The sequence below is a fragment of the Perca fluviatilis genome, chromosome 15, assembly GCF_010015445.1.
Source record: "Perca fluviatilis chromosome 15, GENO_Pfluv_1.0, whole genome shotgun sequence".
Lineage (NCBI taxonomy): Eukaryota > Metazoa > Chordata > Actinopteri > Perciformes > Percidae > Perca > Perca fluviatilis.
In genome coordinates this window covers 12219918-12245884 of record NC_053126.1, presented here as the reverse complement: position 1 = coordinate 12245884, position 25967 = coordinate 12219918, and the positions used below count along the sequence as shown (strand labels likewise).

The window sequence follows — 25967 nt, the reverse complement described above, 5'->3', positions numbered from 1 at the left end:
GTGGTGCTGAATTATTTTTGGAGCAAGAAAAGCATCGGGTCTTAGCTTGTTTCATTCCCTTTTTACGCAATCAGTGCCACATACTCAAACGAATTACGCCTTTTGGATGGCAATCATGCGCACAAATCACAAAAGCATGCGTTTAATGCAAAGACGCGCGTTTTCTCTCATGTTTTCAATTAAGTCCCCATAAATCCAGTGACTTACTGCGGGTGACATTTACAGCACAAATTACATACCCACTGGTGATGTGGTTTATGCTTCTGGATTTAAATTGTCAAGATGCAGATAGACAACCAATAGTAGCCTACAACCGAGAACAGACTGTCATGCTGATTTTAGGGGAAACAAGCTGAGCCTTCTGGCACCTTTAGAAAATTGCCACAGGTAGGCTGAAGGCTGCACAGCAACCCTCTGCTGCGTGTCAAATTAATGGCAGTTGAGCCCAAAGGACATGGCACTGGTTTGACGATCAGAGTATGTGTGAGTATGTATATAATTGCAGGGCGCTGTCAGCAGATCGAAGCATCCGTCTGCACATCTGTGCTGCTTTAAGGGGATCGGAAATAAAAAGGGGAACTTCATTGTTCAACATCAGCGCCTAGTTCGAGCGATAAACAAGTTTTAGGTGACACAGTGCTGTCATCTATAGAGGACTATATGTGTTAGCCTATTATTATACAAGTGTCATGATGAAACTGCTTTTACTGGTGTAGGTAGCCTAGATAAATGGAGATGGTTGACAAAACTTGTAATTTCAGCTCCCTCAGGTGCAGTGTTGCTGCATAAATAATGTTATGTGAATTTTAATATAAGGATATGTAGGCATATCTATTGTAAATGCATCTATACATCCACAAATGTCATGTACTTGAATAAAACTCGTACTCTCAACTTAAAGTATTTTCTCATGTGAATAGGCTACATCAGCTGTTGGAGAAGGGATTCCCACGACCATGCTATCGAAAGAAAAAATACAACTGCACAAGTGGATTTTGTGCTGTAACAGTAACGTAGTTATTGATTTAGATTTCCAGATACCCCCCCCCCGCAGTCAAGTACGCATGGGACAAACCTCAACCTCTGTGCAAGGTCTCCCCCCTCCTGACGTCATGCACCGAGCTGAAGCTATTGCACGAAAAGAGCTGCTCGCAGCCGCACTGTGAATATCTGTATATGCTCATAGACAGGACTGTGGAGTGTGCAAAGGAGGGAGAGAGAGAGAGAGAGAGAGAGAGAGAGAGAGAGAGAGAGAGAGAGAGAGCGAGGAGGAGAGGTGGAGGGAATACAGTTTGGATACAACTGGAAAACTACCAAGCGCGCACTGCACGTACCGAGCGGAAGGCACATCGACGGTGCGTAGCCAACATTACCTACCCCCCGTCCCCTGCGATCAGATTCAGGCGAGAATGGAGCTCCCTGCCGCCGGAGAGCACGTCTTTGCGGTGGAGGGCATTGAAAAGAAGCGCATCCGCAAGGTAACGTGAGAGGGAGCATGTTTGCATACGCGCTCAGGACGTTGAAATATTGCGTTTGACATGAGCCTCACCAAATGTTCCTTCTCCACCATCACAGGGCAAGATCGAGTACCTGGTCAAGTGGCGAGGCTGGTCTCCCAAGTAAGTCTTAATGCAACATTTTCTCCAATAATTAACATGTGCAATGAAAAAATGTTTTATTTTGCAACAAAAGCAAGTGTTGTTACTTAAAAATGCCATTCATCAAGGGCGTGCGCGCACAGTGTGTGTTGTTGTTGTTGTGTGTGCGTGTGTGTGTGAGTGAGTATGAGAGAGAAAGCTGGGAGAGCGCGGTCGGTATGTGTTTCAGTGTATCCGCGGATGCCTTCACTAATTTATGCGAGGGAAGGGGGTAGGCACAGCCATGTAATCCCGTTTTAATTATTTCTGCTCCGCCAGCGAATTTACGAGACAGTGGTGCTAAAATGGCCGACTGTATGCTGGTGCTGGAGGACCCTTTGGAGAGCACATACTTATTTGTGTTTGAAATTTTGGCTCTGCAGATGCATGCGTCCTCATGGTGGATTTGCTTTAGCGGGAATGTGACTGATAGCCACAGTTGTTGCACACAAAACAAATCTTATGTTAAACTGGCGGCCTGCCTTACCTGTCCACTCTACACTGACTGCACAGTGAAGATGTGGGAATGTGTATTTTTTGACGGACAGAGGCTGCGACCTGCACGTGTGTAAGTTCGAAAAAAGAAGTTTGAACGTGACAGCTCTCTGACAGTTGCTATCTCCTCTCTGCAGATACAACACATGGGAACCAGAGGAAAACATCCTTGACCCGCGTCTCCTCGTCGCCTTTCAACACAGGTGAGAGAGATGTGGACTTCCGACGAGGTCGCGCAGCCTCCAGTTCAGCCATGACCATAAATGGGCATGGGAGGAGGGGCGCTCTAGTAACTCTATCACTGATCCCCCCCCTCCCTGCTCCTCCTCCTCCTCCCACAGGACTGTCTCCTGGGGAAAAGGCTGGGGATGTGGTAGTGAGAATTCCTAAATCATACTAATGGGAAGATTGGACACGCAGAAATATGCGTGGATGTAGATGTAAATTGTAACAAATTATCATCTTATTATGTGATTTTGCGTCAGGAATTTGAAGGCTCAACGCATGCCATGACCCAATTTCACAAAGAAAACCGAATAAGGTGCCTTTTTTGCCAGAAGGTGCATGATGGACCAATGAAATTGTAAAAGCAATCCCTGCGTTGATCAAACTACATATTTATAATCTTTATGTTTATAATCATATTTTTACTAGTTTGCAACTGGAAAGGTTTAGCAGGACAGGTGCTAAATTAGCAGCTGCACTCCAGAGCCTGGCTGTTTTTATTTAGGGTGCAGGGCACAAGTGCAGCAGTTTGTTGAGGTTTAATGTGAGGAGGCCAAGCTGCTGCCTCATCACCATACTGTCTGAGATCTGCTAACAGGCTATGCTTTACTTCTGGAGGCTAAATTTCGTATAGCCCTTTCCACCGAAGAGAAAACCGTTCAACAACACTAGTTTTGACACATCTCATGCAACTGCCACCTTTATTTTGCTATATAATGTTGTGGACAAAGAATATCTCACCTTGGATGCATACATTGTCAACCTGCTTTCAATCTTGGGTCAAGAGGCTTAATAGAAGCCTGTAAGATAATCAGAAACACATCAATGTCAATCTCGGAGGTTAAGATGTTAATGAATACAAATGCTGCTGTCATTTTAGCCCTGTGGCGCGTGCACAACATGCTTGCTGGACCCATGAGGCCTGTGAGATATACTCCCTCTGTAGGCCACCAGGTCGCTCGTGGGATTGGCGTAAAGACACTATGGCTGGGGAAAGGAATTCACATTTCTGAAAAGGCTAATTGACACGCAGTGCTCTCCAACGTTTCCAGTGTACCGCTCTCATATTCCCCCGCAGCCTGCCTGCCTGGTTGGCTATGTGTGTGTGTGTCTGGCTCTGGGCTGATGGTCATGGAGGGCTGCCTCTGCGCCGTGTGTGTGGATTCCTCTCTGCTCCCAGAGGATGGGGGAGGGGATCCGACGAGGGAGGCTGTAATTGCCAAATCTTCTGTGAATAGGGGTCACCCCGTTGGACGCTGTTTGAAATCGCACACATTATAGCATTAAAATGTAGCCTGTTTATTGTGGCAATTTTCTGGCAGCTCTGATAGTTTGAACATCTGTAGCAAGAGGCCAACAATGGGCTGGGTTTACGCATGCCTGGTGAAGCCTGTGTGCAGCCGGCCTTCACCCACCACTGGTTATTTATGAGCCAATGATGAGTCAAGGTTTATATCAGGGAACAATATTTCATAGACACCCCAAGTGCTCGGTCTAGTCACTACAACAATAACACGTTTTCCTTACTCCTCCCTCTATAAAAACAGTTCCATGTTTGTTATTAGTCAGATTGTAGGCGTTGTGTTGCACAAGGCATGGTGGTTTGCATGTTTTCAACAGCATGTATCCCAGAAGTACTCCACAATGTTGTATTTATCCAATTTCATCCCTACCTCATGACCCTAATTAGAGATTGAATGTAGAAGGAAGGGCGTGCTGGAGGAGGGAGGATTTTTGAAAGACAAGGAGAGATTTTCCCTGCTGTAGCCTTAATTGAATTTCTCCGGGATAATGAGAATATGGAATGGCCGATTACCATGGAGAGCAATGCAAATAAGGACCATAATGCTTTGCAGCAGGTCACATGTGGGCATTCATTAGTCCTCCAAATCTAGATTCCACTTTTGACCTTGAATAGGTAGAAAGGAATTAACGAATACTTGAAATGTCAAACCTGTAATTTTCTATGTGATCTAATTAGATTTTTAATGCAGAAAGGTGAAACACTGTCAGTCAAATGAGATGTTGTGTATAGAAGGTAAATATGGTGGAAGGAAATGTAATTATCTTTTGTTTTCACAGAGAGAGTCAGGAGCAGCTGATGGGATATCGCAAACGGGGGCCAAAACCAAAACATCTTTTACTCCAGGTAATTTTCTTCTTCATCATCTACAGGTCATCGCAGACATGATAGTATCTGTGGAAATGTCCTGCTTTTTTAAGCCTTACAGTAAGTTTCACTCTGAGAAACCAAAAAGGAGGAAAGGGCCTGTCAGGTGCAGTCATTGTGATCGTAGATTTATTTTAAAGAGATGGAGTAAAAGGCAAAGAGAGGATGGAGTTCTATAGCTGGACTTGTCTGCACACTCATCATGAAACGGCTTGTTGCCTGAGGTTACGCAAGCGTTGCTTGAGTGCACTCATGTTCATTATTTCTTTATGCTAAATAGCTTCATATGCAAAACACAAGTTTTAAAGAGAGCGTGTTATTGTAGGGTATTTTTGCACAAAGTGAATCTGTCCCTGTTTGCAAAAGACAAAAAATAAATGGCTGAAAGTAGCACTTGTGTCGTGCTATGACTATCTTAACTCAGGCCTTTACAGGACCTTATTCTGAGCCAAATGTGATTATATATTTTGAGAGACTCTGAGCTGATTGCTATGCAGTGTCACTCCTTAAGAGGCATACCACTCTGCCAGAGTCACACGTGGCCAGCAATCAGGGATAAAGCGTGACATGTCTGGTGGCACTTCTCTGACCTGAGGTCACAGCCAAAGCGTCTTGAGCGTTCCGCTGCAGTGCCCCTCTGACGGCCTGAAGGGTCAGCCTGTACAGGAGGAGGAGGGGGAGGGGACAAGATGGTGGGAGGGAGGTTGTTTTAACCTGAGACCTGATTGGATAGTTTATTTCAATATCCGATAGGCTTCAGCATCTTGTAAACTTTCATTTTGTCTGAATTTTGGCCTTTGTGTGAGCTTCATATATAGAAAGGTCTAAAAATCAGGATATCTGAGCCCCCAACAAGTGCAATACTAAATTGGCCTAAAATGTAGCTGCAGCGCTTATCTATTCTGGGATGCATCTGAAAAAGGTGGCCAATGGCAGGCTTTATACCAGCAGTCTACATTGGGGAGTCAGACTATTATATTCTTGATTTGACAGTAAGATTTTAATGAAAACAGTTGAAATGTTCAACTTGGTCTCTTGTCTCTTTCTTCAAGGTACCCTCATTTGCCAGAAGATCCTGTATCCCTGCAGGTTTTGAGGAATCATCTCAGGATGCAGAGGTTAGCGTCAAGTCCGATCCTGTCCCGGTCCAGCGTCCTCAGCCTCAACAGTACCAGCTCAACAGCAAGAAGCACCATCAGTACCAGCCCAGCAGCCAGGAGGTCCCTGCTGACCAGCCAACCAATGGCAAGAAGAAGTTCATCTACCAGCTCAACAGTAAGAAGCACCACCACTATGAGCCGGACCCGAACATGTATGACGCTCAGCCTTCCAGGCTCAAAGAGGTGGTCAAAGTTCAGGAACTGGCCAGTAAACCGGCAAATCCTGGCTGGAACTTACCGCTGGCCCTGCAGCAGAAATGGGTTCGAGACAAAGACACAGGCTGCTTGAGCAAAGTCAAAGAATTGGCAGTGGAGGTGAGGAAACCAGCTGTTAAAGACACTAAAAGTGAACAAGCCCTTAAACCCAATCCTAAGCAGGCAACCTTGCCTAGCGCTATTAGCAGCAAAATGAAGATAATCAAGAACAAAAACAAGAATGGACGTATTGTTATTGTCATGAGCAAATATATGGACGGCAACAAGGTTCATGGAGCAAAGGGTAAACACGGGGAATCATCGAGCGAAGTGAAACACCAAAACACCAAACCTCTAGAGAACAATCCAGCACACACAACCAAAATGATGGAGCACCCGGAGAACGGTATCCCCAAAGAGCTCTGTAACGGCAGCTCCCTCCCTGCCGCAGAGCATCCTTTAAAGTGTTCCCCAAAGGACAGACATTTCTCCAAACCCTCGCCAAGCACAGCAGAGGAATACAACACCGAAGTGGCTCGCGGTCAGGCCGATTTACCGGATGATCTACCCCTTCAGTTGACCGCTAGCTCGCCCCTGACATCCTGGGCTGTTGACACCAACATCGCGACCCCTACATCCGTCGACCAGATCAGGATCCCTTCTTTCCCCAACGACCGCAAGCGAAAGCTATCAGATCATGTTGAGGATAGGAGTGTCTCCAAAACCTACCTGACTTCAAGAAGCTTCAGTGTCCCCAGCACTGTAGTCATGCCAACTCAGGACAAACCTATGGACCTCCACTGTAGCGGCCCACGCCACAGCAGCACATGTACATATGAGGTTGTGGACTCTGGCAGCCAAGAGGAGCCGATGGACCTGAGCTGCCCAAAGACTAAGAAGCAGGTGGAGCTGGAAATACAGCCGGAGCCTGAGCTTGTTGTCACAAACGCACCTCCTGTGACAGAAGACACACAGAAATCCACAGAGAAATCTAAAGAAGCACCTGTTGAAAAAACCTCCCCTTTTATGGGAAATATCATAATCACTGACATCACAACAAACAGTCTCACCGTCACCTTCAAGGAATATGTTTCTTTTTAATAAACCGTTTGTAAAATGGGACTACCAGTGACCAATTGGATGAATTCTGTTAATATGTACATAATGTAAAAACATCAGAATTTTGTATATGTGGAAATTTATAATTTATCATTCAAATTCAATATGTTTCTTATACTGTTTTATACTGTAACTCCTCTGTGAAGTCGTAGCCAAGAAAGTGCCCTCGAGGATTTGAGCGAATGCATTCAGGTGGATGTGTTCCACTTTTTAAAAAAACTGTTTATTTGTCATATGGAGCTTAATGGGATACTTTTGCTGTTGTTTCATATCTGTACCAAACTTATAACCTGAGATGTATGAAAGTTTATACATATTTTGTATGAATAGTATCACTTATTTTGGTCCTGATAGAAAGTAGAGAGGGTGTTGTTGAGTAATGGTGATCAAAGATCAAATTGAAAGCACTTAATAACATTTTCATATGTTGGTTTGTGTCATTACGAGTGGAGAAACAGCTGTTCCCTTTAAGTCTTATTTCACTTTTTACTTCAGACAGGTACCCTCGACTGAATTGGCATATTTAGTTACATGTTTTGTTTGTGGCTTGTTTGAGAAATGATTAGCCATGATGACTTGCAAATGTAAAAAGCAGGCGTGTCAATCTAATACAATCTAAACACAGTGTGGGACGCACTCTGCTGTGTCAACAACTTTAAAGAAATGTCCTGGTCTTTTCTTCTTTTGTCAGGTTTTTGTCTTGCTATTGAGAAGCAACAAAGCCGTCAATGGATATGCCCTTGCAACCCAATCTATTGCTATGTTGCACGTTTCACCTTTAGCAAACATTTATGGATGAAAATGTGACATCTCAAAGGTTTGTTATCATTAAGAAAATGGTGTCATTTACGTATATTTGACTTCCCGTTAAGACGACGTATCGATTCTTACCATAATTAGGTCGGGATTTATTATTGTTGACCTCAGATATGGCTGGAGTTACTTTAAAAATACATATGCTAGTCTCATTAGGAGTCCCCTAATGTCACACAGGTTAGCAATGTTCATCTCATTTTGCTTTTGAAGCTCATTATATGATCTGAAAAACACGTTTGACTTCTATTTGCTTTAGAAAAAGCTTATGTTATGAGTGTGTTACACAGCTTGAATGTGTCGGGAGGCTGCCTTTGTATACTGTTACATGTGTTCCAATGAGTGCAGGCTGTTTTGATTATGCTGCTGAAAATTCAAATGTCAAAGCTGTTGGGTGTAACCTGCATTTGAGTCTAAATTGCCTTCTACGCTCATTTAATGCAAAACCAGTAAGAATGCTATAATGCTATGATAAAAAATGAAGCATATTTATTGACATTTAATTTGTTGTTCAAAACCAGTTACAAAGATGCTCTCTGCATCAGAAGCTGCAGGTGACTCCATTGAACAGTTAAAAAGATATTTTGAGTCTGTTTGCTCATTTTTATCCTTGATCTATTGCTTTGTTTTGTTTGTTCTTTCTGGCACTTGGTTTAAAATCAAAATGATTGATATAAAGTATGTTCTACCAAGAATGGGTTGACTTATTGCTGTTGATACAGCTTACTGGATGGTATGTTTCACAATAAAGAAAGAAATGACCTCTGATATGTTGTTGCACTGATATTTGGTGGGTTGGTTATATTGAGCATACTATTGGCAAACTTCATAATTTTTTCTAGTTTTTTTTTTTTTTTTTTTAAATCATTGTTCATGCCCTGCAGTTGTTACGGAGCCTTTCTGCTCATACAGAGAAAGAATGGAACAATAAACACTAGAAACACTAACTTGGTTGTGAACCATGAATAGAAAAACAGATCATGTTGCATAATCATAAATGATCCTGCACAAAGGGCCCTCTGTATTGCATAACTGCACCGGCCACTTGTATTATTAAAACTTTACCCATGGATTATTTTTCTACTGCAGCTCGACCCCAAGCAGGAATGTAAACATCACAACATTACTGGAGGGAATGGCTGTTATCTCATTCTTAGTTTCTATCAAAAAGAAAGGCATCATGGAGGGTAAGTGTGTTGCCGTCACTTGGCTTAAAAGCCTGTTCCTTCCAGCACAATAAGGCTGTCAGCATGACATTTAAAAATATTGTATCTACAATAGGCTTCATGGCATTTCCAGATCATTGGGTAAGTTGTTATGAAGGGCTGTGTTGTCTGTAAAGGGCCAGTTTCACTATGACACCAATTCTCCCTATATTATTATCATAACAGTAAAATGTAGAGGCAAGTTTCATGACATTGCCAAATGTGTAGGCCTCTCTCAGTCTTGTCTTGTCAGTATTGTCTATAATTGTATTATATTGGTTATTATGTACGCACAATATCTATTGAACATCTGTCCGTCCAGGGAGAGGGATCCCTCCTCAATTAGGTTTCCTTATCCAAAGTGAAGGTCTAAGAACAGAGGGTGCGGTATGGTGTACAGATTGTAAAGACCATTGAGCAACATTTGTGATTTGTGATATTGGGCTGTATAAACAAAATTGACTTGACTTAGGATCATTAAAAGGCCTGATCTAAAATTATAAGCCGAAATTGTTGTTGCTATATGCTGGAATCTCAAGCTTGTTAAGAGAATAACTTGAATGTTTTGAGTGATAGAAAGGCCCAGGAATGTGTGTGTGTGTGTGTTTGTTGTGTGTTGTTGTGTTTCGAATGTGACACAAATGTCGAAATGCTAGAAGAATGCCAGTTTTCCATCATTTCCACCTATTTCTTTTTTAAATGAATAATCTTTCTCTCTGAACTCCCTTATTTCTCACAGAAGTAGTTTTCTGGCTTACAAGTGCATAAAATCCACATGAAGCCAAAGAAAATGATTTTCAAATGGGGTGGCACACTAAAGGTGACACATACCTGACACCTTTAAATGTCTGTCATCTGTATGGCATCAGGCCGTTTATCAGTTAGTATAGGGCTACCATTTCACAAGAATTACCTTAACATTAACTGTACATTTGTCCTAAACCCATGTTCACTCATAAAATCAGACATTTTATCTCCTCTACCTCTCTGGGATCTCGCGTTGGAAATGGCCTATTAGGACCAGCCGAAGTGCACATTAAGAGTTAGGCCTGATTAACTTCAAGTTCAAACATCGCTGTCAGTGGCCACTTCATACATCCAAATACATCTATTAATTAACAAATAAAGAACACATTTCCGTTGTTGTTTGCGCTGTGTGAGCTCCTGGATGTCTGTTTAAAGTAAAAATGTGAAAATCCAAACGATTACTCCAAACGGGCCCACGGGGGACTGTCTAAAACTGTCTGCCAAAGACACGCATGACAGCACATTTGCTCAGTTGCGAAACTCAGCCGATATCAGTTGATATGAGCGGAATTTCAAGTCATGAACACACACAGCTACTCTCTCTCTCTCTCTCTCTCTCTCTCTCTCTCTCTCTCTGTGTCTCTCTGTCTCAAGGCTATCTCTATATGCCTTTCATGGCTTTAAACCAACTATGTGAGTCAGTCATGCATCAGGAAACTGAAACATCGTTGAGCAGGGGAACATATTTATAGACCAAGTGTGATGTTTCACATTCCCCCTTTATCATCTTACCCACCAGCAGCCTGCACAGTGTCGGTTTCATCCCCGCACAGTGAAGCCTCACATGATCATGTTAGCAGCAGGATTGTTTGGATCATATAAAAGCCCAGTGTGACCTGGAGGAGGCCTGTTTCACACAACATTAATATATATAAATAAAGAGGTCATATTTTAAAGTAAAGGGGCTTCCATTAATTATGGAATTACCTGTATTCTCTTTTCAAATACACTTTAACAATTGAGTGGATCTTTCATTGTATCTACAAAGAGCTGTTGAACACAAATAGGTGTAACCTATAAACCTAAAATAGTTACAGTGTGAGAAAAGAGAGCTGGTGTTGTGGTGTTGTGTATCAGGCTGCTGTAAAGGATGCTTTCTAATTCGAAGCATGCGCTGAAATATGGCAAAGCTGCAGGTTTCTCGCTTGTGGTTGTGTGAGCCACCTTCAGCAGAAAATGTCGCCCGGTAAAGTAGGACAGTGAACAGCGAGCTGTGTGCAGCAGTTGCCCAGAAACCAGAGAGCCAATAATGTTCTCACAGAGCCAGCACTGTTTATTCATGTACGGCTGTCGCCATTGCGGCTCCCGCAGACTCACTTTTCATCGACTCACAGCCAAATATGGAGAACCGCAGCAGCGCAGCAGTCTGTGTGAAGCATGCCTGCTCTCTGCACGCACCAGCCGCCTTTCTCTCTGAACACAAACCGTGCATGCTCTAGCCATTATAGTACCGACAGGAAATGTCGGTCTATGACTATCAAAATGGTGGTTCATATTTCGACGGCAGCCACAACGCATCTTTTGTCCGAGGCGCGCCCGCCTTTGTCTGCTCCACAGCGGGGAGAATTTAAACAGATAGCAGCAAATATATCATTCACTATCTTGTTAGAGAATTAAGACGGACAGACGACAGACCGCCTCCCTCCCTTATGTTGCGATTTCATTTCCCACATCTGCAGTAGGCTAAATGATCCAAACTCTAATTAACCTCACAAATAATTACAATTAATTAAAGCCATGCCTATTTACTTTCATGGGCGTCATTTAATGTAACTATTAAGTCAGGATTTCACAACACAGCCTAATAAAGAGCACTGATCAAGAAGAAATGGAGAGAAATCCATTTGTAGGCAATATCTTTCAATTATACTATGCATTTTTTGGTAAAATCGTGTCAATTAGCTGTGAGGGTGTGATGTATTTCAGATACGACAAGGGTTTCTGTTATTATGTCACCTTTTATCTACATCCGCCTGTGAAAGCTGCAACGTCTTTTAATATGGCCTCAGTGGCCAATTAATTTGTTGTTGCACAGCATCAACAAAAAGGCTTTGAGATGCGTGATGCGGGGACTTTAGACCCGCTTTATTCATTCAAGGAACATACACTCTCACAGGCCTGCACACGTATTCATTTTGAATAGACAGACTGGAAAACAGAAAGCAAAACGGAGTAAAAATTCTGAAAATTAATATAATCCGGTATTGTGCCCATGGTCTATTGTGTTTAGAGCATTTTAATTCATTTGAATTATTTTTTCAAATTGTAACCTATTTGACCTTTCAGCTCAGTTGAAAGGGTAATGGTGACCTGGAGGCTTTGGCAGGTAGAAGGACTGCAAGGTTACGCTGACGTTTCTCTTTGCCAAATTTAAGATTTGGGCCAAATGTCTTATTATTATTTTTTTTTATTCTATTTTTCCATTTTAGCTGATGATTGTAGGGAATTGCACATGAGGCCTGCAGAAAATGAAGCTAAAGCTGCGCACTTTACTCGCATTGGTGGTTAATTTGTGTGATTACTATTCCGAATAAATGTTTAAATCACCACCATATTACTTGTTCAAGATATTCCAGAAAAGCTGGCTGTTGGGCTTTTTTTTCATAATAATAATAATAATACTAGCCTAATAATAATAAAATTATAATTTGCTACTGACTGCAGAAATACAAACATGTTATGTTTGAATACAATATAAGTGTTTCGTTTTATTTGTGGAGTAAGCAGCCAATAAAGGAAAAACACAATAAAAAATAATGTTAACAATAATTATTATTATCACAATAATGTTTCCAAAGTAATAATCGTACTGCCATCACTGAGGAATAACCGAAATCTTAGAAACATCAGGCCCTCATGGCCATATTTATACAAGAAGGAATGAAGAAGATAATATCATCTTTGTTGTCTATGAATGCACAAAACATTCTTCCATTGATTACAGAAATAAAGTTGGCTCTCAATATTTTGTTTACATAATCCAGAAACAGTTCAGCTGATTTAATAATATAAATTTAGCCAAAACTTAACTTCACTAACACTAACTCCAACCAAACAGTTTACCAAAATACACCTTAACGAAATTCAAAACTCATTCAGAAAGTAGAATATTGAAATGTAGCCCTTTAGAATAAAAACTGCTGACTATAAAGGCTGTGAATATTCGGTTTGTGTTTTGAGTGAAGGAATCGACATTAATGCGCTCATTTTGGACCATATTTGCATTTTATGTAATTTGGTTTGATTAATAAAAATCTAAAGATTTTAAATTAACTGACGTCCCTTTACTTTTTACGTGCAATAGATTAAACAAAAATAAATAGCCCCTGGATCATTAAAAAACGACCGACCCTTTGATTAGTTTTTTGGGGGGGTAATCCATTGTGTTATAAACGCAATGTTTGTGGGCTACAAACTGAATTATGTGCGCAGAAGGTGAACGATTGTTTGCTGCTTTACGGACAGACACAGCGTGCGTAAAATATTCCCCATGTTCAAAAGTCCAATTACGCATCGTGTGGCATTACATTGTGATTTGTGGGCTAATTTCTGTTGCTATTTAGCACCTGAAAAGCTGACGTTGTAAATGAAACTGTTGTGTGCAGATTGTATTAAACACATTATTTTAAATAATCAATAACTTATCCAAATCAAAGTGTATCTGATGGTTACTGTAAAGTTTTTACCATATATGGGACATATCTGACCGTTTATGTTCCCTCTTGGTACAATTTTATGTAGGCATTTATATCAATGAGGATATTAATTTGAATGTTATTATTGAATTATTCCTGCTTTTACATGTAGGCTATTGACTCATATTTACAAATGGGTTTTGTAAATGGGTTGTACGTGAGGAGGAAACATTTTATTAAACCGGTCAATTTCCTCTCTCATTGATTTCATTTCAATTTTTTTTTAATACAAGTGAAATTAAAATTTATTTTTCTTCTTCTTGTACCCCCTCGGGGACCTCAGGGGGGGTCCGTGGACCGCTCTGACTTTGATTGTCCCACTGTGCCAGACATTCCTGTACAGCAGCCAGAGCAGCGGGACTCCGCCCCTTCACTCAGAAACCCGGAGCACGTAGCAACAACCGAGTCAATGTGCTCCACCACGATCCGTCCTACCGACTGCGGTGCCTGGCAACAGAAAAAAGACGTGATGACGTCCTCTCCAGATTGCGTATTATGGGATGTGCGGAATTAAACAACCCGAAGAGGACACGGGGAAGCCAAAAAAAATAATAAAAGAGACAGAAATAAACGAGGTGCATGGTGAATCATGGAGCTCTCGGCTGTTGGTGAGAGCGTCTTCGCAGCCGAGTCTATCATTAAACGGCGGATCAGACGGGTATTCGCTGCTTTTTCTTCTTCTTCTTTTTTTTAACCCACAGGCTGTGTCTCCACACCTATTACGCAACCATTTGTTTGTGCGGAGCCTGCAGGCAATCCTCTGATAACCTGAATCTATTACGGATCTGTTTTGCAGGGTCGCTGGGAATATCTCGTGAAATGGAAGGGCTGGTCTCAGAAGTGAGTATTGTAACCGAGGCTGCGAAGGACAGCGCTCCATCCTGGCCGCTCGTACAACTGCACCACCTCAGACTCTGTCGTAATTCAGCTTGTGGATGTTTTGTTTAATCATTTCATCTGCATGCTCTTGTGTGCAGTAGGTCAGTGACAGGTCACTGTATGCCTGGTGGCTCGTGTGCACAAGTCATGAGGTTGTAAATGTCTGAGCTTCAGCCCGCTTGGATGCATTAAAGTCCACACTAGCTTTAGCAATGGCTGGGTTCACCATGCGTCACTGTCCGCTAGTCTGGAATTGCAGCGCGATCGCTTTGATTAAAGTATTTACACCGCGCGCGCGCGCGCGCGTGTGTGTGTGTGTGTGTTGATGGGTGATTCGCGGTAAAAAAAAACACCTCTCCTGCTTGTTGTTGGGACACAGGTACAGCACTTGGGAGCCGGAGGAAAACATTCTGGATGCACGTCTCTTCGCTGCCTTCGAGGAGAGGTGAGGGTTTGACAGCGCAGCAGTAGGCCTCTCTCACAAACAAGACGGCACCGCGTTTTCTGTACCACAAACATGCTCATTCAAATAAGACATTTAGTCTACATTTGAATCTTTAAATATATTTTGGAAGGAAGTGATTCCGGGATGATTCTGTTTGCAGTTCAGATAGTTGCAATGTGCGATCCAATTCCCTTATCACAAACAGCGCATTTGTTTTATTCTGATTTATTTTGATTTAGCTTCTTTCTAATAAGAACTGTCTTAAAAACTGGGGAAATCTCACTGCATTGGCAGAGTTTTGCCCTCACTTGGAAAATTAGATTTTCCGTTTCAAAAATAGGCTAAATTAAATATATTTGTTAATGTGTTGTGATTAGTCTTTTAATGTTTGTTTTTTTATTCATTAGGGAGCGCGAAAGGGAGCTGTTCGGGCCGAAGAAGAGGGGTCCCAAACCTGAGACATTTCTCTTGAAGGTGGGTGCACGTTTTAATGCGCATTTCATGGTTTTCATTTTATCTTCTCACCTTCCTGAGGCGATACAGATGATGAGTAATTTCCATCATATGACATACTACATCCATATTCATTCTGAAACTGTTGGACTGTGATTCACAAACTGGTGGAATGACAATTGCAACACAAACGAAAAGCCTTCATTTAGTTACCCACTCTGTGATTTTCATGAGGTTAAGTTGAGTAGCCTACCGTGTTTAAACATCCTGTGTATAGGCTATAATATAGTTTTATGTAGCTGACATGCATTCCTTAAAAAGCGAAGCAGTTTTAGGACGAGGCCTTGGACACACTCAGTGTAACCAAACAGATCTGCAGCTGCTTCTCTTAAAGCTTTTAAATTTCCTCAGGAGACTTCACATTTTCATCTCCGGAAAGCCTCCTCTCATAAACCTTATTTGCTCTGTCCTCAGGCCAAAGCTAAAGAAAAGGCGTATGAATTTAGAAGAGAGGCTCCCAGGGGGATCCAGGTTTCCTATCCCATCCCGGAGCCTGTCATAACACCGAGGGCCCGGGAGGGTTTACGCGCCGTGGTTCCCACAATCTTCCCACCGAGCGCGGTCAACAGAGGGGAAAGTGTCCACATCCGACCACCAGAGCCAGAGAGGAGGCCCAGACCGACTCCAACAGCTTCTCTGACAGCCCAAGAAGCCGTCCGGTTCCCCAAAAAGAGAGGGCGCAAACCCAAGCTGCAGTTACATTATGAGAAAGATCATGAAGGCAGCTCAGCAGAGCCGGACACCAAACGGAGCAGGTCACTGGAGGAGCCGGTGTCACACGGTTTGTCCAACATGTCCCGACGCTTGTTTCATCACGGAGAGACATCAGATCACAGCCTCATCCAGCTGACTAGGAGGTTTCAGGAGAAGACCACGATAACACCCAAACACAGCCGCGAGCAGAGACACGCAGGGTTGTCTTACAGCTGCGCATTCAGTCCAGATGTGCTGAAAAGTGATCAGGGGGGAGACAGGACTCAGTGTTTGAGCAGGATGTCTATTCCTCGGCCCAGCAGCTCTGCAGAACACCACAGACATCAGGTGAAAGAGTGCTGTCTGCCCCGGGAACAACCGGCTGTCATCTCCACACAGTCCGAGTCCATCCATGATCAGTCCACGCGACCAGCCTCGTCCTGGACCCCCAGTTACACCAACCTGGACACTGTGACCGTGACAGATGTCACCATGAACTTTTTGACAGTAACCGTGAGAGAGAGCAGAACGGAGAAAGGCTTTTTCAGAGAGAAAAGATGAGTATGCTTCGGATATAGGTCAGAAGAGGCTAATATGCGTAAATAATTGTTTAAGAAGCTAACTAACAAGCCTACTGTAATACTATATTTTTTTCTATACTTTCAAACGTGTGCATACAGATATTTAATATGCTGAAAATAAAAAAAATGAAAGTGACATGGTGAGTTTCTGTTTTTTTACACTCAATATTATCTTCTCATCTGTTTTTGTCTTTTTTTTAGAAACTGTTCAAACACGTCATCATAAACAATCACAGAGGCTAATCGGTGGAATAATCCCACAACATTAATTTGCTAAAACGCATCCAACTATTGATTATGACTGTTCAAAGTTACAACATTTCATCCGAGCTTCAAAGTGAGTTTGGACTTTGTAAGGCCACATGAGTCTAACAAGGTTGTGAAATGGAGGCTATAACATACAGCCTACTTTTTTCATTTTCCAAATAAATTATTAATAATGTTAGTAGGCAGCAGGATCACGTCACATAATCGAAATACTCAATCTCACTTAGAATTAATTCTATTTGATTGCAGGACAATTAAACTATTGAAGACCTAAATAAATTACCCACGCGGCCCTAACCCCTAATCTAAAAATGATTGGACGGCGGAATAAAGTATTTTTGTAAAGGCTTTACTTCTGTACGACGAATTATTCTAGCACATCCAAGAGATAAAATGTTCTCTTTTGGATTTATAAAAAATAGGTTGTTTTGCTGTTGTAATTTAGTGTGAGGAGTTTCTGGTCACACATGTTCCTGTGACCCCACCGGTTCAATTCAATCAACGAGGGCCTGATCTTAAATTCAAGAAATCCTGCAATTAATCTGTTTTGATGTTTACTTGAATTTCTCTCTTCTTCTTTTTTTTTTTTTTTTTTAGCAGAAGTTAAAAAGCTATGAATCAAATCTCGTGAGAATGAAAATATATCTCAGAACTCTGGAGCTTTGGTGGACCTCATTACTACAACGCACAAGCATATTCTTCTTGTTTCATCATCAGCAGCACCATTATCATCTTACTCATCATCAGCACTGCCGTTTAGTGCACGTGGTCGGATTACAGACGGGAAGATTTACAAGGGCAAGTTAGGCCTTAAAGTTTACAGTCTAGCAGTGAGTTGGTTTTAACAGTTTTAATTTTAAAAACACTGTAAATGATTTTGAATAGGATTTACTTACTGACACCAGTTAGACATTTGATGGCTTTATGCACAACAACATTAGAGACTGAATCACAGGACGTCCCAAACTGTGACCCTGTGTCGAGTTCAGTGAGCGAAGTTTTTTTGAATGCGTTAAACTGTCATTTTTTTAAGGGGCCGTGATTTTACCCATCATTGACTGTGTTTTCTGACAGCACCCAATTTTCAGCACCTTGGTCCATCAGACCTTTACAGTAGCCTATGTGAAGGATCCAGGCTGCACTGCGCCAATAAGAGGCCACTTCTTTTAGGCACAAAGCCTCCATTCATTTGACTTTGCTTTGTGTCTCTGGGACACATGACCCAATCTGACCATCCGGTACTCCTGTGAGGAAACTCCGTCTGGTTTCTGGCTCACCAGTGATCACTGTCTAAGCTGTTATGGCTATTATCAGAATTTCGTGGTGTGATTTAATTGAAATTTGGTGGCGAAGGGCAGTTTTCTAGAAATGCTTTTTTTTGACCAAAATAATAAACAGTACACTGCAACATTGGATACTTTGCTGTGTATTATAGCCTAATCTGTTATATTCTGCATTCGTCCGCAATGTTTTGTGAATATGTGTGTATTTTCAAAGTTGTGACGGGTTCAATATCATCCAAACTTTAAGGTTTTGGGACACGTGGAGCAAAGGCTTTTTCTGTAGCTGTGACAACATCTGGCCAACTTCTCCATATGAGTGTAATTTACTCAACAACATACCCATCAAGAACCTCAGCCCTTTGATCTGATGCTGCCTGCGGGCCTAAATATAGCCTGTATACAAGCTTTATGCAAACCTTGAGAGAGAGGCCTTCTTCTTCGCTCCAAAGTCTTTACCTCCACAAGATGTCGCCACCAGGAAGACGGGGAAACGGTCCCAAACTATTTTCGCACAAACACACCCTGAAAGTTAAAATTAAGTGAAACCAGCCATCCATAGTGGATTAATTATTGGTGAAAGCTGGTACTCATCTACAATATTAGCGGCTGTTGAGTTACAGCCTCCTCCTCATTGGGTGAGGTCATTGTGTGTTGCATCATCCCGCCACTAGATGCAGCTCGAACACAGAACTAAGATTAGCTGCTGGTATAGCACAGTCTGTAATACAAACTCCTGATTTGTTTACTTTTGGAGAAGGGTCGGTCAAATTAGACTCGATTTGATAATTTTTACTTAATTGTTCTATTTCAGTTTTGCTATTTTCCTGTATAAATGTAGACTATAAAATGCGAAGTAGCCTATACTGAGCCCTTGAGTAAAAATAAAAAAATAAAACAATAAACCGCTGACAGCTTCTTAGAAGTGGATGAATTACTGTGCAGAAAGGCGCACTGATGTTAACAGATGGCTGAAGGGTTTCAAACTCTCTTAGAGAGCAGAGACAAAGACCTGCAGACTCCAGCAGTCTCCCCAACAACTGGATCAGTCCTAATTAGGGAGGGAGGGAGAGAGAGAGAGAGAGAGAGAGAGAGAGAGAGAGTGAGAGTGAGAGAGAGAGAGAGAATCCCGTGAAGCTAGTCACAGTGTCGCGTCGCAGCAGCGCGTGGAAGTAGCCTGCTCTCGGTAACTGACAGACGGACTTTCTAGCCATGCACTACCGTCCACTTCAGTCTGAATTTGTATCTTCATGTGGATGAGATGTTGCCAAATGTGATTATTTTGATGTGCATCCTGAGTCTTCAGTTACAGCACTGCGCGGCTGATCTGTGCAACTGGACTGGGAGGTAAGCAAATTCTCTCAATTCTGCAAGATTATTGTATTTTGAAGAGGGAAAAAGAGGGACATAACATATTGAAGGCCAGACTGGCCTCTTGAAAGACAACGCTAAATTGTTAACTTATGCTTTATATATCCGTTAAAAGCCATTAATACGAAGAACAACTTTTGGCTTACTCGGTGTTGTGAAAACGTCCAGAAAGGATCTGCGTACAATCTGAACAAACATTAACTGCAGACTTGATGATAAAAAATAAAATAAAACCTTGTGTTATTGACTTATTAACATCTAGCCTATAACTGCAGAGTGGATGCTTATTAGATAGTAATAAACATATAAGCATTTATTTATGAAATATTAGCATTTAAAGTTGCATTATTGTCAAGTGAGGATAAACTCAATAAGGATAACGTCATTGGGATGTTTTGTTCGTTTATAGTGGCTTTATAACACATCTATAAAGCACATTGTTGAATTATGTGAATTTCTCGTTTTTTTCCCCACTCATCCAGCGGTTTTGCAGCTGGTGTGGACTCCAGGATTGTCCTCCAGGTGCAGTTGCGCTGTACAGAGGGCTCGGTGAAGTGGATATACCCTGGCCAGGCTCTCCGGGTGGTCCTGGAGCCCAATCTGTCCTCCTCCCAGAGCACCACTGTCTGCATCAAACCGTCTCCCTCTTTCCGTGGAGCCAGCGTGTTCATTGAACGAGCCGGGGAGCTGGAGCTGCTGGTGACAGAGGGCGGGCGGCCCGAGCAGCAGGTGTTCTGTTTCCGGGCGGATGGTCCGCACAGGCCCGCAATCTACCTCCAGTCCAGACCGCAGAGTGATGGACCCTGGAGCAGACGCACGATGGGCTTCAGATATGAGCTGCTGGGCAACAGGACTGCTGCACCCAACGTGGGCCACAGCGGGCTTCAGGGTGAGTCTCTAATTTTGCATTATGATGACCAATCTGAAAAATATGCATTTATACATTTGGACCCTTAAAAGGTTTTGTAGAATGTGTAACAAATGGCATTATTAATTTAATAAATCATTAACTAAAGCTTCATAGGTCAGTTATCAGCCATTATAGCCATTTTTTCCACAACCTATTAACCCCAAATATGTTCTTATTAGTGGTTTATAACTGTTTTATTAAGCATTAGCGCATGCAATTAAGCCATTAGTTACAATTAATAAAACCTTTATAAATGGTACCTATTGTGTGAATGCTGATTCACACGATATGACATACTATACTATAACTTTCTTTTATAATTTTTTTTCTTCATACTATATTGACTTTTTTATCACTTTTTCTGCTATTCAGTGTCACAGTGGCTCAGTGGTTAGCAGTGTTGCAACTAGCACCAACAAGTAGGCACTCCAGACTTTAACCCGTGGATCCATTCCTGTCAGGGCTTGGACTTTTTGTGCGGAGTTTGCATGTTCGTCACTTTATTCGACATAGGCTAACTATAGTATGACTTTTTTTTTTATATACTATACGATGTTTTATTTAAAAAACTTGACATACTATAGGCTACTATGAATATTTTGTATCACTTTTGTCGACATACTATATTGACTTTTTATGACTTTTTTTTAACATACTATACAATTACTTTTTAATGACTTATTTCAACATACTATCTACTATGACTATCTTTGACATACTATACCATGGCTTTTATATCACTTTTTTCGACATACTATGACTATTTTTGACATGCTATACTATGACTTTTTTCGACATACTTTAATATGACTTTTTATCACTTTATTTGACACACTACAGTATGACATTTTGCGATATACTATACTATGATTTTTTTATGACTTTATTGACTTTTCATCACTTTTCATACTGTTCATTGTCATGATGGCTCAGTGGTCAGCATTGCTACAAATAGCACCAGCAAGTAGGCACTGCAGATGCTGACCCTTGGATTGATCCCAGTCAGTTTTTTCAACATACCATTCAATTACTTTTTACCACATTTTTCGACATACTATACTATTACTTTTTTATCACATTTTTTCAACAATGCTATACTATGATTTTTTATCACTTTTTACTATACTATGATTTTTTTTCAACATACCATATAATGACTTTGTTTTAGACATACTATACTGACTTTTTTTACCCTTTTTTCAATAAACTATAACATGACTTTTTATCACTTTTTTTGAAGTACGTATACTATGACTTTTGGACATGCTATACTATGACTTCTTTTAAAAAAAATCTATTCCCCTTTTTTAATACAATTTTGGTATTATTCAACATTTCAATGAAATTCATACTAATTAAAGCCATTCCTTTTCCAACTATTCGCACTACTTCCCCTTCTTCTTACGCAATTATGCCAGCAATCCAGTTTAATTTCAATTTAGCTTTTCAGCTTTCACAAACATTTTCTGCAGGAAATGCATTTTCTAGTTAGAAATTGGCACCAAAAATTCAAATAAAATCTTAAAGCCTTCTATTGCATTAACTGTTGTGGAGTGTGATGGACTGGCCAGTCCTAATTCCTTGGAGAAATAGTGGTTATTTAATTATAGACCCCAATCATGCTGACTGGAGCATGCAGCTGCTGGTCAGTGTGTGTTTTGTCTGGTTTCCATCGGTGGGACAAAGCAGCGAGGACAGAGCAGACCACAGAGCAGCTGAAGGGCACCGGGCCAAGGGGCATGAATCAAGACCGTAAATACTTTGCAGATTCCACAAATGCCTTTTTATTGTCTCGTTATTAGCATTTATCCATGTGTGCGGGCCTGTCCCAATGTGGTGATGTCATTGTGTCCATAATAGACAGCTGCTGGATTATCTTTTCTGCGTTGCCAGTCTTGCAGAAGTGTTTGACTCCTGCAGTCTCCTGCATTGGCACAGGGTCATTCAATTAGGTGGACACAATAGGAGTCAAACACGGGGTCAGGACTCGTGAGTTTTTTTGATCAGGAGGCGGCGTGGTGGGCAGAGCAGAAACACAGGAGCCGCATTCCTTCATCGAACCCCTGGTTTCTTTCATCTTTGATGTGAGGAGGGAGATGAATGAAGCCAGTAGGTTTGCCAGATTTTAGGCTGGGGAGTTAAAGGGAGGAGGATTGACACCCAGCTATCAATCATAGTCATAGAGCTATGCTGAGTTATGCATGGTTTGGGAGAGGGTGATTATGATTTGATGCAGGTTTTCATCATCTCAACTGTAATTTTCTGCTCTGATTGTCTCTACTCACAGCTTCATGCCGACCCTGCAATGACACAGAACTCCTCATGGCTATCTGCAACAGTGACTTTGGTGGGTACATAATATTTCTTATTCTACAAACCCAAGATCTGTCACTTACTGTACTATATAGACACACTGACAGAGCCCCATTAAAGTCCTACTAAGATATATTGGAGATATAAACAATGTAAGGTATAGTAGCCAAAGTGTAAAAAAAACAAACCCTGAAGAATATGAATGTGATTTGCGTGATATAATGGTGGATGTATAGTGGCATAAATGAGAGTGAAATGTGAAAAACTGAACATTATATCTCATTTGTTGAATGTAATTTAACACACTCATTCAATTATTGTGCATAGTATAACCATGCATGTGCTTACTTGCATGTACCATTACATAGTATAAACATGCATGTACTTACTTGCATGTAACCCTTTATGCAACATGTTTATGCAACTTTATACTTCTACTCCTCTACATTTATTTATGTAGTATACAAATATTTTATTTTTTCAGCTCACTAGTTCATCCACAGATTTTATGTAAAAAAACGTTTTTTAGTATCATACGATACAGCAATACCAATACAATATAAAGTACATCAAATTAGCTCCACAAGTTGCTACAACACTAAAATGTTGCTAACATGTTAATGTTGAATGGACACACTTTTAAATGCTGTTCTTATGGTCTGGTGTGTGCTCAAAAAGCAGCGGCTCTGCTGGCAGTGCAGAGGAGGTCAAACAGATGTCAGGAGGAGCTGCAGAAAAGGAGAGACCTGTGCTTTAGAGCAGAAGTAATCTGTCCACTGGGCTTCATTTACGTGCCTCAATCTCACAAACCTGCCATGCTCGTTTAAAGATAAGGGATAGTTGAGCAGCTAAGGTGTAAATGGAGAAAAACAAAGACAGAAAAGAGAGAAAAGAAAAAATAACATGTAGGAAACTACTAAGATTTCTACATCCAAAGCACACTGGTTTTTCACAAATTTTTCACTTTATTTCCTCAATGCATGGTGTGTATAAACATGGTCTTCCTCTTCGTTCTTTCAGTGGTCCGAGGCCTCATCGAGAAAGTCTCCCATGACTCTGAACGTCAGACGTCGCTGGTGGAGGTGTCAGCAGCAAGGGTGTACTGGCAGCGCAGTGGAGTGTTTGAGCAACAAGCAGCTGCCTCTGGGTCACCTCGGTCCGTCCCGTCTTGGCGTGGACACATCCACACACTCCTGCAGTGCCACGTGAAGCCTGGGGATGGAGAGTTTCTCTTCACAGGGTCAGAACACTTTGGGGAAGCTTGGTTAGGGTGTGCCCCGCGATACAAAGACTTCCTGTTTGTCTACCAGACTGCCTGGGCAGCACGACGGAATTCCTGTGACTTCCCTTTAGACTGAGGAAGTGTGTTGTTTTAGCCCTACTACTGAAGCTGGCCAGTCTTTATCCACAGGCATCCTCACCCCTGTCCTGGCACTGTGGGATCCCTGTGATGTTGTCGTGTGACAGCAAGGTGGCATCTAGCATCAACAGCATGGACGAAGCTATTGAATTGCTGGTAAAATACACATTTGGAGGAGCAGAGCAGAAGCAAACAGCAGGGCCTCCTGCCCTGAGGCCCAGAGAGGACCTGCCTTTGTCTCCCTCCCATCAGTGCCCTCAGTCCTGGGAGACCGAGAAGGGGTTGGGTTGCTGCTCTCTCTTTGTGCTTCTCCCCACATCAACCGTTGTTCACTTTGCTGGCTCTGTGTGACAATTGCCCCCTCAACTGAGGTGGGAGGGAAGACTAAAGCACGGCCATTCATAATCGCCAGTTTGTCCTATAGCGAATAGGCTTTTACATATATGATTGTGAAGTTATTTTTATACTGATTCATCTTAAGTTTCAAATCCTCTTTGTTTTGTCTGTTGTACTCTTTTAATTAAATACCTTTGCATCTAACTCAGGATTATTGTGTTTATAATGCAAAATAAATCCTCCACTATATCAGTAATCACATTTGTTTGCATTTATTCATAGGATCATGTGCTACATTGTTGCATACTTATCTGTTTTTAAAATGATTTTCCCTTAGATCTGTTCAGTTACCATACTGGCATTGGGTGTGTCAGTAGTAATATTTTACAAATTTAACTCAGAGACTACATGAGATCTTTTAGTAATTGAGACTTTTGGTAAAAGATCAGCCTTGACTGGACATGATAAATCAGAAAAGGTCTGCAATCTCTGTTGTTTTGTCAGAAAGACTCGATATTTTAATAGACTTTTAGACAAAATTACCATCAAATCAAACATTTCCCCATTTTGATTTAGCAAGTTTAGCATACGCTGTTTTAATTAACTATACAAAAAAGAACATTTCTATCAGATTTTTATTATCAGATACAAATATACATGTCATATTGTGTCAGTTTTAGCAGCACAATTAATACAAAATAAAATTTCCAACACAATAATTTGCAGATTTCTTTTTTTTAACTTTAATAAACAGAGAATCTGATGAGTTCATATAGCTGTGTCTGATGAAGTGTTTAAAAGTGAACAGAGCTCATGATCAGTGCATAGAAATCTAAATTTCATGAAGCCCTCCACCCCCTGGGTAAAGGCTTAAATGAACCAACACCCCCATTTCCCATCATATGCTTCATAATCTCTGTTTTTCTGATGAGAATGGGATTTAGAGCTGAAGTATCCTACAAGCTTATTTTGGCCCTTTTCCTTCTGCATCCCATCTTTTCCCCTGTAATCAGATTCTTATGATAATAGGATAGCCCTACCATAAAATTAAATACCAAAATCTCCTTAGATGGCGAAAAGCTCTGAGCAGACTGAATTGGACTTTTCTATTGAGTCATGTGGCCCCTGCATCACGGCCTGAGAAGACCAACGGACAGATGTGAGGCCCCAAAGCCTGGGGATCCTCCCCCTCGGCCCCTCCCAGAAGAGGGGAACAATTAATTGACTTTTAAAGCAACTGCTTTCTTTGCCTGTTCCACACTTCTCCTTGGCTGAGCAGGGCTCACAAATTGGTGTGTTGAACTTTTTATGAGGACTAAATAGCTGCCAATGAAAGTGTAAATGACTGTGTGGTGAATGGGGCCCACACAATGGCTCTGCAGTGACAAGGCCTCCGGCAGACATAATGACCATTGTCACGGCTGCTGTCATCTAGAAACCATCAGGGCTTGTGAATCTAAGAAGCTAGACGAGGGGTGATCCGTTCCTTTTACTTTCA

The 25967-nt window shown here is 41.5% G+C and overlaps 2 protein-coding genes across 2 annotated transcripts; both read left to right on the top strand.

The window, feature by feature from the left end:
* Positions 1–1139: 1139 nt before the first annotated feature.
* cbx4 (chromobox homolog 4 (Pc class homolog, Drosophila)) lies at positions 1140–16768 on the top strand. Its single transcript, XM_039824678.1, has 11 exons — positions 1140–1478; positions 1576–1619; positions 2270–2335; positions 4440–4506; positions 5580–6977; positions 13805–14011; positions 14108–14179; positions 14318–14361; positions 14780–14845; positions 15253–15319; positions 15773–16768. The coding sequence occupies exons 1-11, from the start codon at positions 1410–1412 to the stop codon at positions 16610–16612; spliced, it is 2940 nt and encodes a 979-aa protein (XP_039680612.1). The 5' UTR covers positions 1140–1409; the 3' UTR covers positions 16613–16768.
* Positions 16769–19316: 2548 nt separating this feature from the next.
* On the top strand, positions 19317–24716 carry LOC120573971 (meteorin-like protein). Its single transcript, XM_039823900.1, has 4 exons — positions 19317–19526; positions 20033–20439; positions 22748–22807; positions 23794–24716. The coding sequence occupies exons 1-4, from the start codon at positions 19441–19443 to the stop codon at positions 24129–24131; spliced, it is 891 nt and encodes a 296-aa protein (XP_039679834.1). The 5' UTR covers positions 19317–19440; the 3' UTR covers positions 24132–24716.
* Positions 24717–25967: the final 1251 nt, after the last annotated feature.

Coding starts and splice junctions, on each gene's coding strand:
- cbx4 (XM_039824678.1), top strand. CDS start 1,410: ATGGAGCTCCCTGCCGCCGGAGAGCACGTCTTTGCGGTGGAGGGCATT. Junction 1,479..1,575: donor AAAAGAAGCGCATCCGCAAG/GTAACGTGAGAG, acceptor CCACCATCACAG/GGCAAGATCGAGTACCTGGT. Junction 2,336..4,439: donor CTCGTCGCCTTTCAACACAG/GTGAGAGAGATG, acceptor TTGTTTTCACAG/AGAGAGTCAGGAGCAGCTGA.
- LOC120573971 (XM_039823900.1), top strand. CDS start 19,441: ATGTTGCCAAATGTGATTATTTTGATGTGCATCCTGAGTCTTCAGTTA. Junction 20,440..22,747: donor GGGCCACAGCGGGCTTCAGG/GTGAGTCTCTAA, acceptor CTCTACTCACAG/CTTCATGCCGACCCTGCAAT. Junction 22,808..23,793: donor TATCTGCAACAGTGACTTTG/GTGGGTACATAA, acceptor TCGTTCTTTCAG/TGGTCCGAGGCCTCATCGAG.